At 52.6% G+C, this 16,342-nt stretch overlaps 5 protein-coding genes across 5 annotated transcripts, besides 11 other annotated features; 3 read left to right on the forward strand and 2 right to left on the reverse strand.

Annotated features, from left to right (window-relative positions):
- Positions 1-298: 298 nt before the first annotated feature.
- On the forward strand, positions 299-1,401 carry NFIA_015600 (HMG-box domain-containing protein; the record flags this gene model as incomplete). The annotated part of the gene is made up of 3 exons (XM_001264763.1): positions 299-856; positions 914-1,216; positions 1,288-1,401. The coding sequence occupies 3 exons, from the start codon at positions 299-301 to the stop codon at positions 1,399-1,401; spliced, it is 975 nt and encodes a 324-aa protein (XP_001264764.1).
- Positions 1,402-2,162: 761 nt separating this feature from the next.
- On the reverse strand, positions 2,163-3,553 carry NFIA_015610 (uncharacterized protein; the record flags this gene model as incomplete). The annotated part of the gene is made up of 2 exons (XM_001264764.1): positions 2,163-2,870; positions 2,954-3,553. The coding sequence occupies 2 exons, from the start codon at positions 3,551-3,553 to the stop codon at positions 2,163-2,165; spliced, it is 1,308 nt and encodes a 435-aa protein (XP_001264765.1).
- Positions 3,554-5,176: 1,623 nt separating this feature from the next.
- Positions 5,177-5,895, forward strand: NFIA_015620 (putative ribonuclease H1; the record flags this gene model as incomplete). Its single annotated transcript, XM_001264765.1, has 2 exons — positions 5,177-5,312; positions 5,366-5,895. 2 exons carry the CDS (start codon positions 5,177-5,179, stop codon positions 5,893-5,895), a joined length of 666 nt encoding a protein of 221 aa, XP_001264766.1.
- Positions 5,896-7,714: 1,819 nt separating this feature from the next.
- Positions 7,715-7,738: a microsatellite.
- Positions 7,739-8,328: 590 nt separating this feature from the next.
- NFIA_015630 (uncharacterized protein) lies at positions 8,329-14,367 on the forward strand (the record flags this gene model as incomplete). Its single annotated transcript, XM_001264766.1, has 5 exons — positions 8,329-8,583; positions 8,682-9,470; positions 9,523-12,787; positions 12,840-12,964; positions 13,033-14,367. 5 exons carry the CDS (start codon positions 8,329-8,331, stop codon positions 14,365-14,367), a joined length of 5,769 nt encoding a protein of 1,922 aa, XP_001264767.1.
- Positions 8,979-9,015: a microsatellite.
- Positions 9,098-9,207: a microsatellite.
- Positions 9,168-9,199: a microsatellite.
- Positions 9,228-9,292: a microsatellite.
- Positions 10,501-10,530: a microsatellite.
- Positions 10,536-10,657: a microsatellite.
- Positions 10,537-10,659: a microsatellite.
- Positions 11,844-11,880: a microsatellite.
- Positions 11,920-11,950: a microsatellite.
- Positions 12,015-12,103: a microsatellite.
- Positions 14,368-14,767: 400 nt separating the features above from the next.
- On the reverse strand, positions 14,768-15,993 carry NFIA_015640 (putative mitochondrial carrier protein; the record flags this gene model as incomplete). Its single annotated transcript, XM_001264767.1, has 3 exons — positions 14,768-15,597; positions 15,655-15,844; positions 15,964-15,993. The coding sequence occupies 3 exons, from the start codon at positions 15,991-15,993 to the stop codon at positions 14,768-14,770; spliced, it is 1,050 nt and encodes a 349-aa protein (XP_001264768.1).
- Positions 15,994-16,342: the final 349 nt, after the last annotated feature.

Genomic DNA, 16,342 nt, shown 5'->3' on the forward strand with positions numbered 1-16,342 from the left:
TCTTCTTTCTAAGTGTCAACCCAGGTCCATGCCCGCAACATGTCTCACGTGATGCAATGTATGAAGGATCTACATCACGTGACGTGTTATCCCAATTCGGAATACCCCAAACGAACCAAGGACGTGACCCAGCCCCCCGGTTTCATCTGTGGCTAGCTAACCACACCACTGCAGCCAAGAGCTCTTGCTTGTCTAGGAAGACCTGCCCATCTTACTCCGTACTGCGATTCCTCGATTACTCCTCCACGTCAACTCTTGGAATATTGGTGCGCGTAACTTCGCTGCGAGTCTTAGAATCATGCCTCGAAATATAATCCAAGGCGGAGGGGGCATCCTTCGATACCTTCATCGCAGCAATGGCTTGATTCATCCCTCTCGCGTGGCCATCGCCAATGGCCTTATCCGGCGCATTTGTCTCTCCACGAACCGTCAGCTCGTGAGCCCAACTGCGAAAACAATCCGTCCTTCAGTCATTCTATCACGGCCTTTAATCAACTCCTTTGCGACTACAAGTACTCCCGATGACGAGACCGAGACAACGAAGTCGAAAGGATCCAAGACTGGCAAGAAGACCACAAAGAAGCGCAGCTCGAAAGCCACGGCTAAAGCTAAGCCGAAGCCCCGCAAGAAGTTGACAGACAAGCAGAAAGAAGCCAAGAAAGCTGAGAAGATGAAGGAACTGGTCAAGCAGCTCAAGAAGACAGCGCTGGAACCTCCCAAGAAACTGATAGAGAATCCTTGGAATCTCGCCATCGCGACGGTGGCCAAAGAGATTCAGGCTCGCGGCGTCAAAGGACCAGACTTCGTCATGCAATGTTCCCAACTTGCACAGTCGATCAGCGCGGAAGAGCGCGAGGTACGTTCTGGAGAGATCAACCCAACACTGTACAACCACTGATGATGTATGATTTAGCGTATTGCGGCCGAGGCAGAAGCCAATAAAGCTGCCAATGCGGCAGCTTATGAGGCATGGATCCAACAGCACACTCCTCTTCAGATCAGAAAAGCCAATGCAGCACGCCGCAGACTCAACAAGATTAAGAACACATCTCTTCGACTTCTGCATGACGATCGGCAGGTCAAGCGGCCTCGTACGGCATACCTGCTTTACATGCTGGACCGGACTGCCGAGGGCGACTTCAAATATATGAGAGCCAAGGATATCGCAGTGCGCGTAACAGAGGAATGGAAAGGCCTGACAACTACAGAGAAGGAGGTATGTTCGGATTTGTCTTTCAGCTGGCAGCCATGAACCGTAGATCAATGGAGCTAACGCAGCCCTTCTAGAAATACCTCAGACAAGCTGAAGAGGATCGTGAGCGGTACCGCCGAGAATACCTTGAAGTCTACGGCGAAGAACCATCAACTTCTCGCTCAACAACCGCGTCTTCAAGTCCTTGAGCTCGGTACTTTTACTGAAGGCTATTGTCACTTCACCTCATGGGATCGTCGCAATTCGTCATTGAGTTTCGTCGAATGCGGGAAAGGATTGTCCACTGTATGGCTTACATGTATCTCGTAGGTATCTTCGTTCTGTCTGTGTCCTTTATCCGGTGTCTTTCTTTCACTGCGGTCTCTCTTGATACACCTCGGCCAGCTGTCTTATTCTGTACTTTATTGATTCCTCTGGTCCATGGGTTATGGGCTTTCGTGATTCCTGTAGACAATATTATGGTCCTGATTGCCCTCGATACACATAAGCACGTATGGCCGCGTCTCATTGCAAGAAAGACTTAGTTCCCTCAAGATACTAGTTTGGACGGGTAATCATAGTAGGTAGTATCGGCTCTGGAGAGCCACCAACAAGGTACTTCATCCTTCAGCTCTACTCCTGCAGCGGTGGGATGTGACTAGTGCAGAGTCTATTTTGGGGACAGCAGTCTGCTGCAAATAGTTCTCTAAGTTACGGACTGGATTTGACCAAGCCCTGTTGTCGTATGTGCTTGAAGCAGATGAGGATGATATATGTATGCTTTTCAGCATTATTGAGAACCAATTCAGCTCACTGTGCTCTATTTACTGACATTTTCAGAGTGTAACCAGGCATTGCTCCTACTTCAGAGAGCCCAGTTCAGGTGACGACCGTCTCCTCATGGGTTATCATTACATAGTGATGTGCACAGAGTGGATCGATCGACCGACCGGTCCTGCTTTTCCGCGGTCTAGTCCGGGTCCGGGATACTATACGGAAATTCACCACTCCCTCCTCTCAGCGTCGTCTGCCAAAATTCATCCGACTCGTGCGCCTCACGTTCACATAGCTTCATCCCCGCCGGACTCGACACCATGCGGTCCAGCGCCTCGACCACCCGTAACTCCCAGTTGATCCTGGTGCCCAGTTCCCGCGCCAGCATATTGCAGTGGACCATTATCCGCCAGCAGTGGTCCAAATGCCGCCGTAGCTGCCTCCGGTTCCGTCGATGAAGCGGATCATGTGGCACCGGGAGCCGCGAACGCGAGCGCGAACGATCATACTCTGTGCAGGCTGTGATTTGCAGAACTAGCTCCTGTGGCAACCGTTTCGCCCGAAGATACGCTTCAACCCGCGCCACGTCGACGGCGCTTCGGGTCTGATGCTGGACGCCGGCGGCTCCCCCGCGCGAGATCTGTAATGGGTAGCTGAAATGGCCCTCAAGGCCGAAAAATTGACGGTGAGGGTGGCGCGAGACTTCGCTTTCCGACCCGTCGTGGGTCCAGATTTCGACAGTCTGCTGATACATCCGCGTGGCGCGGTACTCGTCGGTCCGTTTCTTGTTTCGGGCTTGCCGGGCCGCTGGGTCCCAGAGCTCGGGGAAGCAGTAAAGGATGTTGAGAAGGAGGTAGATGTTTAGAGCGGCTTCGAAGACTTGGTCCCAGCCAAGATCCCGTTCCTATAATCAGTCAGACGAGCTGCCCGTTTTTTTGACATTGATGAAGGACTGCAGGACCAGGCCTGAAAAATACGCCCACTCACCAGACATTGACAATGCCCCACACGCATCGATTCCTTCAGATTGGTATCTGGTGTCGCGCACAGTCGTAGCACCGTATCCATCTCCCCCAGAACAAGGAGTGCGTTCAGCACCTGCAAATTATAAAACACCTCGGTGTTTTCGGCATAAAACGTGTAGCAACTGTTTCTACGATACGACCGCTGGAAAGCGGCTGCCTTCCGTTCGTGGTAGGGCAGGGAACACCCACAGGCAAAACTCTCGCTGTCCACATGTCGGCACAGCCCTTCTGTCATGTGGACCTTGTCCTCCAGTGGCCACTTGTAGGCCTTGCACCATCGGTAGGCAAGGGTGCGGATTTGCTCCGCCACGCGGTCGTTCAGGACCAGCTCCTTTGGTGTGAAGGGTGAGTATCGATCTGGATATTTCCGGCGCTCGTCCTCCGTATGTTTTCCGAGGGTCCTCACAAAGGATTCGATAAAGGAGCCGATCTCCTGCCCCTGCGTAGGTTTGAACCGAAAGTACAGATTGGAAGCTAGGTCTGCCGCGGGGTAGGAGGGAGAGCGGTGGTTGAGGTTAGCAGCTAGGATGTTCCAATTGATGCTGTGCTCTTCGTGTGCCATTGTCATCACTCTGAATTGCTACTTCGAAATAGACGACTTCGGGCGAGCAACTGAGCATACATGTGCGGTTTTACAGTACGCAAAAGATTATGGTACGATCGCACGGTAGCTTGACGGCAGAGTCACAGAGGATGCGATTGAGAGTATCCTTCCTCTAGATTGCTGAGTTTTGTTGAGACTGAACAATCGTGAGAGTCAAGTGAGTCAAGAACCAGGTATATATACTCCGTAGGCAGCGATTTGATCGAGTCGATGTCTCGGAACAGAGCCGTGGATCAGATTAAGCTAGGAAGTTTTGAGACCCCGATCACCGCTAAGAGGTAGTATGAATCAGAAGGAGGCCAACAGTGCCTCATCCTGAACAATATAGTCAACGCGAACTAATGAACAATCAGGTTAGTATGAAGAGGAAACCGACAATGGACTGACAAAAGGCTCTCCCAAGACTGGTATAGATGCAGACTGCTGCTGCCTATAAACTGACCAAGTCCATGTCTGTATGAGGTGGTGAAGCTAGAGCATTGTCCCTGATGTCCGCGCCAGCCCATATTTTGCGGAATTTGATCATGATGCCCAGGCAGCGTTGTCTGCTCCTCTGAGGCATGCCTGCTGAGCATTCGCGTGGTTTGTTCGGCCTTCCTCCAACTACTCATTATCTTGGCGAACACCGGTCATGTTGACGCTAGCCAGTCGCTTGTGCAATTACGACATTCATCAAGAGATGAAGGGGGTGGCGCAATGCGCGCGGCATGATGAATGGGTCAATGGCAGAAATGCCTTACCAAACCTCTCGGGCAAGGAGAGAAAACAAGAAAACAAAATGATGAAGTGTGCGACGAAGTTGAAGAAGTGATGGAGAGCGGCGTTATAGAACACACAGCACAATGCCAAGCGGTAACAAGGCGCTTGTCTCGAATAAGGTAGGGACGCTATACTGTTCCAGTAATTCGCCGTCACCGCAGACTACTGAGTACCTTAGGAAAGCTGATCAAATCTGATCGATTACCTTATCGTAGTAGAGTTGGCCCGCATTGTAAACCACTCAGCCAGCATAGATGGATGCAACGAGTTCGTGAGGACCGCGGGGATCAATATATCCTTGTCTGGTTAGTCCGAGAACGCCCAAGGTCGATATATTGTATGACGTTTGCGAGTCTTTTCCTATTTAGGAAAAAGCAGATAGGGACCTTATGGACTGAGGGATTGCATTGTATCTGTTAATGCTCCCTGACGCGCTGCTTGTCTGCTCCCAGTTCTCTTTGCTTCTCAGAATCACTGTACTTCTTCTATCTACTCCATATCTTTCTCTTTCTCCAGCTTCAACTTCAGTACAACAAACCTACGGCGAACTTGAGCAATATGCCTTATCTTAGGAGTTATCAGCAGAGGAGAATGAACTATCGTACTGGCAATGTAAGATCATGATTTTTAGCTCTTCTGTTATTGCATGGCCCTTTCAACATCTCTGTGCACGTCGTTTCCAGGGACAATGGCAGAAGTGAAGCCTGGGAATAGGACGCTCCAGAGGCTAACCGATACAGACCGGACAGGACTCTGATACCGATGACACACACAGTGTGCACACTTCTCTCAGTCATGGCGCAAGTACTCTGTTCAGCCAGGATGACCGCTCCTCTGTTTCTTCAGGACCGGTATCAGTGCATGCCCTACCTCACCGAGGTGAAGGGCTCCGTTTTCGACCTGAAAACGTCTACCCAGACCGTTTCACACTGGCGGACATCGAGGTGCCCCGAGGTCCGTGGGTGTACCTTGCATGCCCAGGATCCAGGCGGAAGTGTCCACATTGCAAAGTTCATGTGAGCCACAGCGACCACATCGTGGTGGCAGTTGACGGAGCATGCTCAAAGAACGGCAAAGACGGAGCTCGCTCATCGTATGGGGTGTTCTGGGGTCATAACAACGTGCTGAACACCGCTGTGCCTGTTGAGGGAGAAGGACACCACACGAACCAGGTAGCCGAGTTACGGGCTTGCATGAGAGCATTGCTGGACGTGGTGCACGTCAAATCTCTCTTTGAGGACCAAGGGATCACTCTTAGCGCGGTTGTCATCAAGTCCGACTCGGAGTATCTGGTCCGCGGCGTCACCGAATGGCTTCCCAAATGGAAGAGGAACGGATGGAAGAACTCTAGGGGATTGGATGTGGCTAACTGGGAACATTTCAAGGCAATTGAGCGTCTCACTGAGGATTTGGAGAGACAAAAATTAATCCTCAAGTTCTGGCATGTACCTAGGAGGAATAATCGCGACGCAGATACTATGGCGAAGGCCGTCTTGAGGGGCGCCTGGAACCGGGGATTGGGCTTGCTCCCCCCATTCTAGGGCATGCCTTGTGGCTCTAGACATTGTATAATCTATGAATGTTCCTGACTGATGCGGAGGCGATCTTTTTCTTGAAACGGAGTCATGTTAGTGGGGTGCAGAGGTGTCACGGAGTGAGGATGAGCTAGAGACTGAACCAGAACGTGAAGGCCTTTATGTGCACATATTTATCCCGTATTTCTTCAACAACCCGAAGGAAATGATTAGCAATTGCATTGGTCCAGTTTAACAACCGCAATGCCTGACGCTAAAACTGCAGCGGAAGGATGGCCGTGAACTTGAAGGCCAAATTTGGCTTCACCGACAAAGCACAACAGGGGTATCGCGACCATCCTGTCTGCGCAGACACGCCATACAGAGTGACTCACATTCTAGCTGTACCTCTATCCAAGCTTCGAGCCTAGGGTGCATATAGGTCCGCAGTTTGGAGAACGGGAATGGCCGTGCCATGCATGATTTATGGAGAGACTGCCTGAGCGATGCACCATCTCTCACTGTCAATAGCAGGAGCCAATGCTCAAGCACAGCGGTGGTGATGAGTTAGGTTTTAACTCCTCCGTTCTCGGACATCGTAAGGAGTTGTTACTAGTCTCGAGGTACGGAGGACAAACTCATAGTCGTAGAGAGCTACGTAGCAGATATGGCTGCCAGTAAGCACGATGATGGGTCTCCAATGCCAACACGCGCTCTCATAGGTGGAGGCAAAGTCTTCGCCTTCGATGCGGTGAAGAAAATGGACAACAACAGAAGCTCAGAAACACGCCAGTCTTTATAGTTATCCGAGGATGTTTGACTGAGGACGAATGGAAGTCGCCAGATGTTGATTTTTAAATCACTCTGCTGCCCGAAATCCTCGTTGCATGCATTAGGAACTTGTTGTTCTTTCCGGAGGGGCTTTCGAGGAAAGATTCTGGTCTGTAGAATGCGAATGATTGAAGCATCTCATAGGCGGTTCCTTCGCGTTTCCTTGGATCACCAGAATAATTTCATTGTCTGGTGTTCAAGTAAAGTAGTTGTGTTCCATGTATCGAGGCCGTGAAGTTGTATGGTTCTGTGGAAATTCTCCACTATGTCCCAGGGTACTACTGTAAGCCTGAAAGTACATGACTCCGCAGTACTCCGTAGGAAAAGAAACAACGCAAACTTGCCAGGGGCCCAGCGCTCATGTGCGCTGTATATTGTTAATTAACACTTATTATTATTAAGATACTTCAAGTGAAGAGGGTATATAGATATTATCAGGTCGCCTTCATATATATACTTCTTGTCTAGATACTCACTCTTGTATACCTCATACTACGCAGTACACTATTCAATTTCCAGGAGGGGGGCATCCGTTATCGATAGGATCTCCCTCCCACCACCGGCCTTCCACCCGCTGTGTGAGTCGCTCGTGCCTGCGTGACTCTTCATCATTCCTGCTCATAAGACCCCAACCTGTTACAATTCGGACCTTTTCTCTCATCTCTGATTTGATTGAAAGTATCTGCTAACCGGATGCAAATTCCTCAGCCTCCCGAGGTAGACCAGCGCTTGTCCTCGTTGGTCCTCCATTCGACCATTCCCCAGCCACCGTTTTACAGATTCTATACCCGGTTCACAATACGCAGTACCTACAATCAGCAGTTCTTCTCGTTCTCTGAGTGGCCCCGCTGATCAGCGTGCATTGATTGAGACGATAGACCGGAAAGGGGAAAAAAGCAAAGAAAAGGTTAGAGATATTCGAAAGAGGGGAACATACAGAAATTTTGATGTTTCACGCAAACGCAAAGTCCGCCTCTGAAACTGAATATACATCTGCTGCGGCCTCAACGTATCGCAGGCTGTCTAACAGGCTGTCTAACTGACCTGCGTACTTCGTACATTAGTTCGCATTCTTAGCCCCAGTCCTTCCCATACCAGTTCGTCCAATTTGGTCGTGATCTTCTCAAGACGATCTTCAAATAGCTCTGCTCTCCTACGTTCCTTCCCACCGCTTGATGGTCACAAATCACGACGCTTCACGGCCATTTGTCGTATCCTTGTGACTGCGACTGCTTCCTCCTCCCTGGTGAACTTTTTCTTGCTGTTCTCCTTGACTTCTGCGCCTCGCATTCCCGCCATTGAACTTGCGATTCGATCACATTCTTCGCCGCCAGTCGCAAATCATAATCCTGAATTACTTCATGGTTTTGCGTTCCACATAGTGCAACCTTGAGCGGGTAGCATTTTTTTGTCCTTTGTACAGGGAGGCTTTCTCGTTTCGCCATCTCACTCCTACGCTCGTTTTCTCCCATATTGTGTCGATTGACAGTATATTCGAATTCTGTGCTTGTCGGCCGTTGACAACAAATCTGAGTTGCCTCGACCGAGGCCGGTATATCCTCGGTATCCATGAGTTTACTATAACTACTAAGTGACGGGCTACCGTTCGACAGTCGGTCGCCTTGCAGCATGGAAAGTGTCCGTATGGTTCCTAATGCTGGACTTGCAGCAAATTTTGGAGCCAGATTACTCCCATCAATCACTGAGCACGACATCCTCATCGATGGCTTTACCAACGATAGGCTTTGGCAACAGGACCGGTTTTCGAGTGCTGATGTCAAAGGCAGGATTGCAATGCGCCAATTAGGTGCTCGCCAGTTAGGCTCTGAGAATGAGTGTGAACGGCGCCTATTGATATCTGACCTTAAGGACATCCTCGACAAGGTAGGTGTTTTCTCCGCGTTCCTTCCAGCCCTAACCTTGAGGCCATTCTGTATCATCTCGAATCGAGCGTTAGTACTAACTGGCAATTTTTCTGAAAGGATTCGACGAGACCTCTGAACTTTCTCTTAAAAGGGGATCTAGCTTTCGAGTCGGGCCTTGAGACATGGGATCCTCCAGACTACGGTCAACCCCCTCCATCGTACCAGGATGCGGTTAACGACCTACCTCCTGATTATGACACACTCTCCCCTCTAGCCCGACAGAAAGACCTGGTTGACGAATCAGCGCCAGATAGAACCTCGGGTGATTTCGAGGACAACCGTTCTTCTCGGCCTATTGACTACGACGATCCGGCCGGTATCCGAGAATACAAAGGAGGAAAAAAGAAGAAGAAAGGAGGGGGCGGTGGAGGTGGAGGTGGAGGCGGAGGGGCACCACCGCCGCAAGAGAGTACACCACCACCAGAGGATAACAGTGGAGAGCAGCCGAATGAAGGTGGAGATGCCGGGCAGAATAATGGTGATGGAGGGAATGACGGCGGTGATCCTGGCGATGGGAACAACGGGGGTGACGGAAATGGTGACGGCGGTGACGGAGGCGGTGACGGAGGCGATGACTGGGATGCTTGGAACACCACCAGCAGCAAAAAGGATAAGAAGAAGAAAAAGAAGGAAGAGGAAGAAGAACGGAAGAGGAAAGAAGAGGAGGAGCGGGTAGCGAAGGAGGAGGAGGAGCGGAAGGCGAAAGAGGAGGAAGAACGAAAAGCAGCCGAGGAAGCAGCGGCTGCTCAGGCCAGTCTCAGTTGGGCTGATGACGCTGACGGAGGTGGTGACGATTCCTGGGCGGGCTTTGCCACAGTTGGGAAGAAGAAGAAAAAGAAGGGAAAGGTATGGCACGTTCCAACGGCCCTTGAGGCATCGTCTTCTAATCCATGAGCAGGATGTCGATCCGCCGGCCGTAGAGGCACCGTCAAACGGCTTTCAGGATGTCAGTCTGAATGATAGTGGGGTCCCTCAGTTAGATTTGAATCTTGATCCTCCTGCAGGCAGCAATGGTGGTGCTGGCTTCAGTTTCGGAGGATGGGGCAAGGATTGGAACACCGGAAGTAAATGGGGTCTTGACTCTCTCAATATGAATGGCAACGCCAATGCCGATAGTGGAAAGGGTACCAACCCTTGGGGTGCCATTGGCAGTAAGAAAGACACCTCAAAGACCCCCGGTGGTTTTGATTTCGGGGACTTTGGAGACTCGGGTGATGCCGGGCAGGAGGAACCTCCTGCAGAAGAGAAGAAGCCCGAAGAGGATATTTGGGCTGATTTCGCGCCAGTTAGCGCCAAGGATAAGAAGAAGAAAAAGAAAGATCTTGTGGAGGAACTCCCCAAGGAACCCGAGCCTGAGCCTGAACCGCTACCAGCTCCTGAACCAGCACCTGCGGTAGATGATAGCTGGATGGCCGGTCTTTCCAAGAAGGAAAAGCGAAAGGCGAAGAAAGGTGCTAAAGTTGCCGAGGAGCCGCAGGTCCCTGAGCCTGTCATTGAAGAACCGAAAACAGACAACGTGTGGGGCACGGCTGAGGAAAAGAAGGAGCCAGAAAAGGCACCTGACATGGCCGATGATAATGACTGGGGCTGGGGTGTTTCGACCAAGAAGAAGGACAAAAAGAAGCAAGGCGTACTGGAGACAGTCGCTCCCGTGGAGTCTCCTGCCCCTGAACCTCCCGCTCCCGAGCCTGCCCCCGCAGAAGACGATTGGGGAATCGCTTGGGGATCAGTCGGCAAGAAGGACAAGAGGTTAAAAAAGGGGGCGGTTGTCGAAGAGCCTGCACCTGCCGTTGAAGAAGCGCCCCCTGAACCGCAACCGGAACCTGCACCAGAGCAAAAGGCACCTGATGATGCTTGGGGAGGCTGGGATATTCCCAAGAAAGAGAAGAAGAAGAAGAAGGGGAAGGCGGTTGAGCCTGAGCCTGAGCCCGAGCCCGAACCTATCCCTGAGCCTGAGCCTGTACCTGAACCCGAACCCGAGCCCGAGCCTGCGGCCGAACCTGAACCTGAGCCGGAGCCGGAGCCTGAACCTGAAAAGAAAGCCCCTGGATTGCCCGATGACCCTCTTTACGACAATTGGGTAAATTTGTCGTCAAAGGAGCGGAAAAAACGCGAGAAGGCATTAAAAAAGAAAGGCCTTCCGATACCTGGAAAGGACATCGAGATTCCACCACCAGAAGCAGAGCCTGCGCTAGAAGCGGCTCCTGAACCCGCTCCTGAACATCCTGTGGAACCTGAGCCTGAGCCAGCTGCTGAGCCCGAGCCAGAACCTGAGCCGGTCGTTGAACCACAACCAGAGCCTGAGCCAGTGGCCGAACCAGTACAGGAAGAACCTGTAGTCGAGGATAGCTGGGGTATCTGGACCTCCTCAAAGGACAAGAAGAAGTCCAAGAAGAACAAGATTGCCGATGACCCGCCGCCCCCTGCCCCAACACCTCCCTCACTAGGCCTGGACCCCGACCCCCCTGTTCCGGAAGAGGTGGCGGAGGATCTCCTATACGATAATGGCACCAAGTCTTCTAAAGGAACCAAAAAGGGATCCTTTGGCGTGGATGAGACTCCCACTAAAGCAGCGCGGGGATTTTGGGCGACGCTCGGTGCAGCCACAATGGGCTCCAGACCAAAGGCTACAAGGAAAAAATCAGAGGAGAAGCCAAAGCTCATTGAACCTGCAAAGGAACCTGAGCCCGAACCGGAACCACCTGTACCTGCCCCGGAGCCCCTTGCTGATCTGCTTGGGGACATTGGGCATGCACCAATGCCTGAAGCGCCCGAGCCGCCTGTCATTGACGAGCCAGCCGCGCCAGCCGAGCCGCCAGCAAAGAGCACCTCTAAGGCCAAGTCATCCGCCAAGCTTTCAGTTGCCGAGCGCATCAAAGCCCTCGAGCAAGCCAAAAAAGAGAGGCTGAAAGAGAAGGCGAAAGCTAAGGAAACCGTACCACCGCCGGAACCCCCTCAGGAAGAACCTGCCGTAGAGATCCCGCCTGAGCCCGTCGAAGCGCCCAAGATCTCTCGGGAGTCTGTGCCGGGAAGCTTCCCAGACGCCTTTGAGGACGACTTCCAGGAACCTCCACCTCCTGCTCCTGAACCCGAGCCGGAGCCATCGGTTGATCCACCGCGTGAGCGTGAGCCTGAGCCTGAGCCTGCTCCAGCCCCGGCTCCTTTGTCGAAAAAAGCCGAGAAGAAGAAAAAGAAGAAGGGTAAGCTTGTGGAGCCCGAGCCTGAGCCGGCACCAGCGCCTGAGCCGGAACCAGCGCAGCCTGAGCCAGAACCAGAACCAGAACCAGAGCCAGCACCTGCGCCTGAGCCTGAGCCTGAGCCTGAGCCCGCACCTGTACCAGTACAGCTCTCGAAGACTGAGAAAAAGAAGAAAAAGAAGGCCAAGGCTGTCGAACCAGAACCCGCGCCACCGGAACCTGAGCCAGAGCCAGAGCGGGCGCTTGGGCCCGAGCCCGAACCGGAGCCGGAGCCTGAGCCTGCTGCTGAGCCTGTAGACACACCTGCCCAGGAGCCAAAGGCCACCAAGAAAACCAAGAAGAGCTCCAAGTCCAGAACGACCGAACCGGCCATGGAGGTACCACCAGTTGGAGATGTACCTGCCGAAGAGCCTGGTGCAGACGCTGGTGGTTGGCCTACTCCTCCACCTGAGCCCGCTGCACCAGGAAGATCAGCGAAGAAAGAGCGCGCTCGAGTTGAGCGAACTCCCGGTGTTGCTTCGTGGGGCTTCTGGGGCGCTACTCCTACTCCTAGGAAATCAGCCCATAGAGAGGTCAGGTCTAGCCGAAGGGAACCTTCATCCGGCGGAGTCGTACGGTCAAAGTCCACCAAACATTCAAGGCGACAAGAAGTGCCTCATGAGGCGGAAAAGACGTCTGGTTCTGACAGAGACAGACGACAAGGGAGCAAAGAGGACCGGGCGACAACCTTTTCCAACTTCATCCTTGGCGGTCCTCCTGCGCCGACCAGAATGAAGTCATCACGTAGACATGGGGCATCCGCGTCTAAGCAGGCATCTAGGCGGCCGTCCATCGACATGAATGAGGCCGCACTCCCAACCCCTCCACCGGATGAGAGATTTAAAGTGTCGGATAAAGCAGCGAGGGTGATGGGGGTTGGTGCATCGAGGCACAAGGAAAGACCACGTGGGACGCGGAGAATATCCAGTAAGTTAACAGTGCCCCAAGCATTTCAAGAGATGCCTAACATAACCTTCAGGCGTACGTGATCCATACGCTATTGATGACGATATTGTCGTGGTCGACCGGGATGAGGTGGACCGCCATTCACCGAAGGAATACTCGAGAGAATCCCGGGGTTCGAGGAAAAGATCCAGTACAAAGGTGAGCTATCATCCTGACCATGTCCTCGTAATGCACCGTCCAAAATTCTAATATCCTCGTCACACCAGTCGCGGTCCAGAGCGTATGAAGATGACGCGGTCATGGTCGAGCCAGATCAACACCACCAAGGGCCAGATGTAATGTCGGGTCCTGATGATCTGGCATTTGTGGAAGCACCGAGGGAACGACGCGTAAAGCGCTCTAATACCTTGCCGAAGAAACAAGACACTGGTGGTCTCATGGGTCTCATCGGCTCGCTCCGAAGGAACACACGCCCTGAAATGCCAGATCGTCGGAAATCTCGGTCTTACCGTGATGAAGATGTCAGGTACATGACGGAACCAGAGCGAGACGAGGCTCAACGATTGAAACAAGAAAGGAGACGCCGCTCCATGAAACCTGATATCGATGATGAAGGTTTCGTTACCGACGGCGGGCCTGTCAGAGGCATCCCAGACGCCGAAGCGGAAGAAGCTGAGGCTAGGAGAGCGGCACGCCGATCACACCGCACATCACGCCATGCGCCTTCTGATCAATTTCGGGAGGATGAGGCTAAGGAAGCCGAAGAAAGACGCGCCAGGCGGAGAGAGCGAGAACAAGCTCGCGAGCGAGAGATGTACGAGAGGCAAATACGAGAAGAGGAAGAGCGAGAAGCAAGGCGTCGAGAGGAAAGGCGAGCCCGACGAGCGGCTCGCGAAGCACAGCGTGCCAAGGAGGAACAAGAGGCCAGGGAGGCAGAAGCCCGCGCCGAAGCTAAAGCTGCAGAACGACGGGAACGGAGAAGACTGCGGGAGGCAGAGATGCTCGAAAACCCAGCATACAATTCAGGATCCAGACAGCGCCCTCCACGTGCTTCTGAGAGAGCACCGGAAGATTACTATCTTGATCACCGTCATGACGTGGAACAAAGACATCGACGGTCTCATCGATCCGTCGACGAACGCGAGAAATCTAGACGGCGAGGATCGAGAGCCCCGGAGCCGGTCAGACCTCCCCCTATGATGTCTGGTGCTCGGAGGGATAAGACCACGTCCTGGGTCGATTCGCAGGCTGTTGATCCTCCGGAGCCCCCTCCAATCGTGCCAACGGTGCTCGATGTGCCACTTCCTCCAGGCGACCAAAACGCACACTCCATCTCGTCGGACGAGGAGGCGCGACGTGCTTTGCGCCGCCGGGCTCGCCGCCGGGCCAGATACCCGGGCCTCGACGATGAGGAGATCGAAGAGCTGCGCGCGCGGAAGCGTGAAGCTCGACGATCTGACCGTGCGAAAAGCAGCTCTGGCAGTGGAGATTATGAGCGGGACCGTGGAATGAGGTCGTACGACGGCCGGTATCCTGCTGTGCCGCCCCCGACCTCTGGCGCAAAGATGTCCAGTTGGTTCAAGAAACTGACCAATCTATGATTTCTTGCTAAGGTTGCTACATTATGACAGTGAAGGCTGAAACGATTTCAGCTTAATGATTGAAATGACGGAATGAATATGGACGACAGAATGATCATTGACGACGATATACCTCGAAAGGCACGATACAATCTTACTGTTATGGAATCCAATATGGCGCCGACTTGCAATAGTTGGTGTGTATAATTAGCAATACAACTCATCCATTACTCTGCTCCCTCTTTGCCAATATGTTTGAATCCATGCTATGGTGCAGGACGGGTTCTCTATTCTATAAAGCAGCTTAGGTGCTCTAGTGATAATCTAGTGTTACAGAGATGCTAAACAATTAAGCAAACTGACTGAAACGAAACCAATGATGCCCAGAATCGCGCTTCCAGCTTCCAGTGCCGCATACTGACTAGATGGCAGCCTCTTCTTTCGAGCCATCTACCTCAACCCGTGTGTTCAACCCATCTTTCTCCCGCCGTCTATTCTCTAAATAAAACCTCCCCCCCTCGTACATGCTCAGATACATACTGAGCGAGACAGCCGTCCACGCAGCGCGAATTGCACCGCCCTTGAAGAGACCTCTGATCCCTTCATTGCGATAGATCTCCTTACCCACCCTGAGCGTTCCCCAGCCAGCCATCTTCTTCTTCGTGCTTTTATTTCCGTCATCATTGTTATTCTCACTGGCCGAAAGCATCATCCTCGTCTTGATCACATCAATCGGGGTCGTCACGACCGACGCGATCATCCCGGACATGGAGGCCGACATCCCCGTCAGCGCCGCCCTCTCCACCACCGGGTCCCACTCCCGCGTCTGCATCTCACCATCCTCCTTGCGCCTCTTCCTCCACTCCACAAGATGCGATCTGAAAACCTCAAACAGGGGGAAATTCAGCCCCGTAAAGGGCAGATTGCGCCCCACCAGCGCCGTGTACCCGCTCCACAACTTCCAGGGCCGATGCTTAAACCGAGCGATAACCTGCGTCATGGCGCTCTTTGCGTCCTGGCCACCCTTGCTGGTGTTCACGTTGGTAACCTGCGCGTTCTGCTTTAAAACCTCGGCGGGCGTCATCATGAGGCAGGCGACCATTTCCGCGGTCGAGGAGGAGATGGCGTGGATGATGGGTTGCGGGAGGGAGTGTGTGAAGGGGAGAGGGTTGTTTTCTGGATTGTGGTGGTGCGTTGAGGCGTTCGTCAGGGTGTACTTGACTGCTTCATAGGTGGTGAAGAAGGCTCCTGCTGTGTCATTGTGAGTTTTCATTCAGACCAAACACACAGAGGAACGGGAGAACGTACAACCTGGTATTGTGGACAGCACCACGCTCCAAACTCCCTGGTATAAGCCTCCGTAGAGAGCGCTCCGGCGCACTGCTCCTGTCGCTGCATCCTTGTAGAGTCGGTTGTAATCGGGCGATTGGACTCGGGTCTTGAGGGTGTCGAAGGGGTAGACAATCAGGTCTACTGTCACTGCGGCAAATGCTCCGGCCTGTAAAACTAGCTTAGCATGCGATATGCAACATAGCCGGTGTCAGATTGAAACGCGTGTCTTGCTCGAGTGTACTAGTGTGACGTAGAGGCATACACCCCAGTATGGAGAAGACTCACAATCCAAATGTCGAGATTACTGTTGTACATAGAGAATGCTGCACGAAAGGCTCTAGGCTCTATTATGATTCTATGAAACGCAGGACAAGACAAATGGAGATATCCAAGACCAGAAATGCATGGCTGAGTGAGCTCATCGTAGCTTGTCGCATTGTCAATCTACCTTATCTAATCGGGTTATCGATTGCAACGATGCATTATGAGGTCATCATCGCTCACGTGCGAAACAGTACCCTAACAAGGTTAGGGTTGGTGCCTGTGCCTGTGACTGCCTGTCGATCTAAAACATACAGCAAGAAAAGTCCAAACAGTAGGCTATACGTCAACTCAGAAGCGATGTGCTCTCAGCTCATTCCCGCAACTCTATTCGTCAAATGGA

The sequence above is a fragment of the Aspergillus fischeri genome, genomic scaffold, assembly GCF_000149645.3.
Source record: "Aspergillus fischeri NRRL 181 1099437636249 genomic scaffold, whole genome shotgun sequence".
NCBI lineage: Eukaryota > Fungi > Ascomycota > Eurotiomycetes > Eurotiales > Aspergillaceae > Aspergillus > Aspergillus fischeri.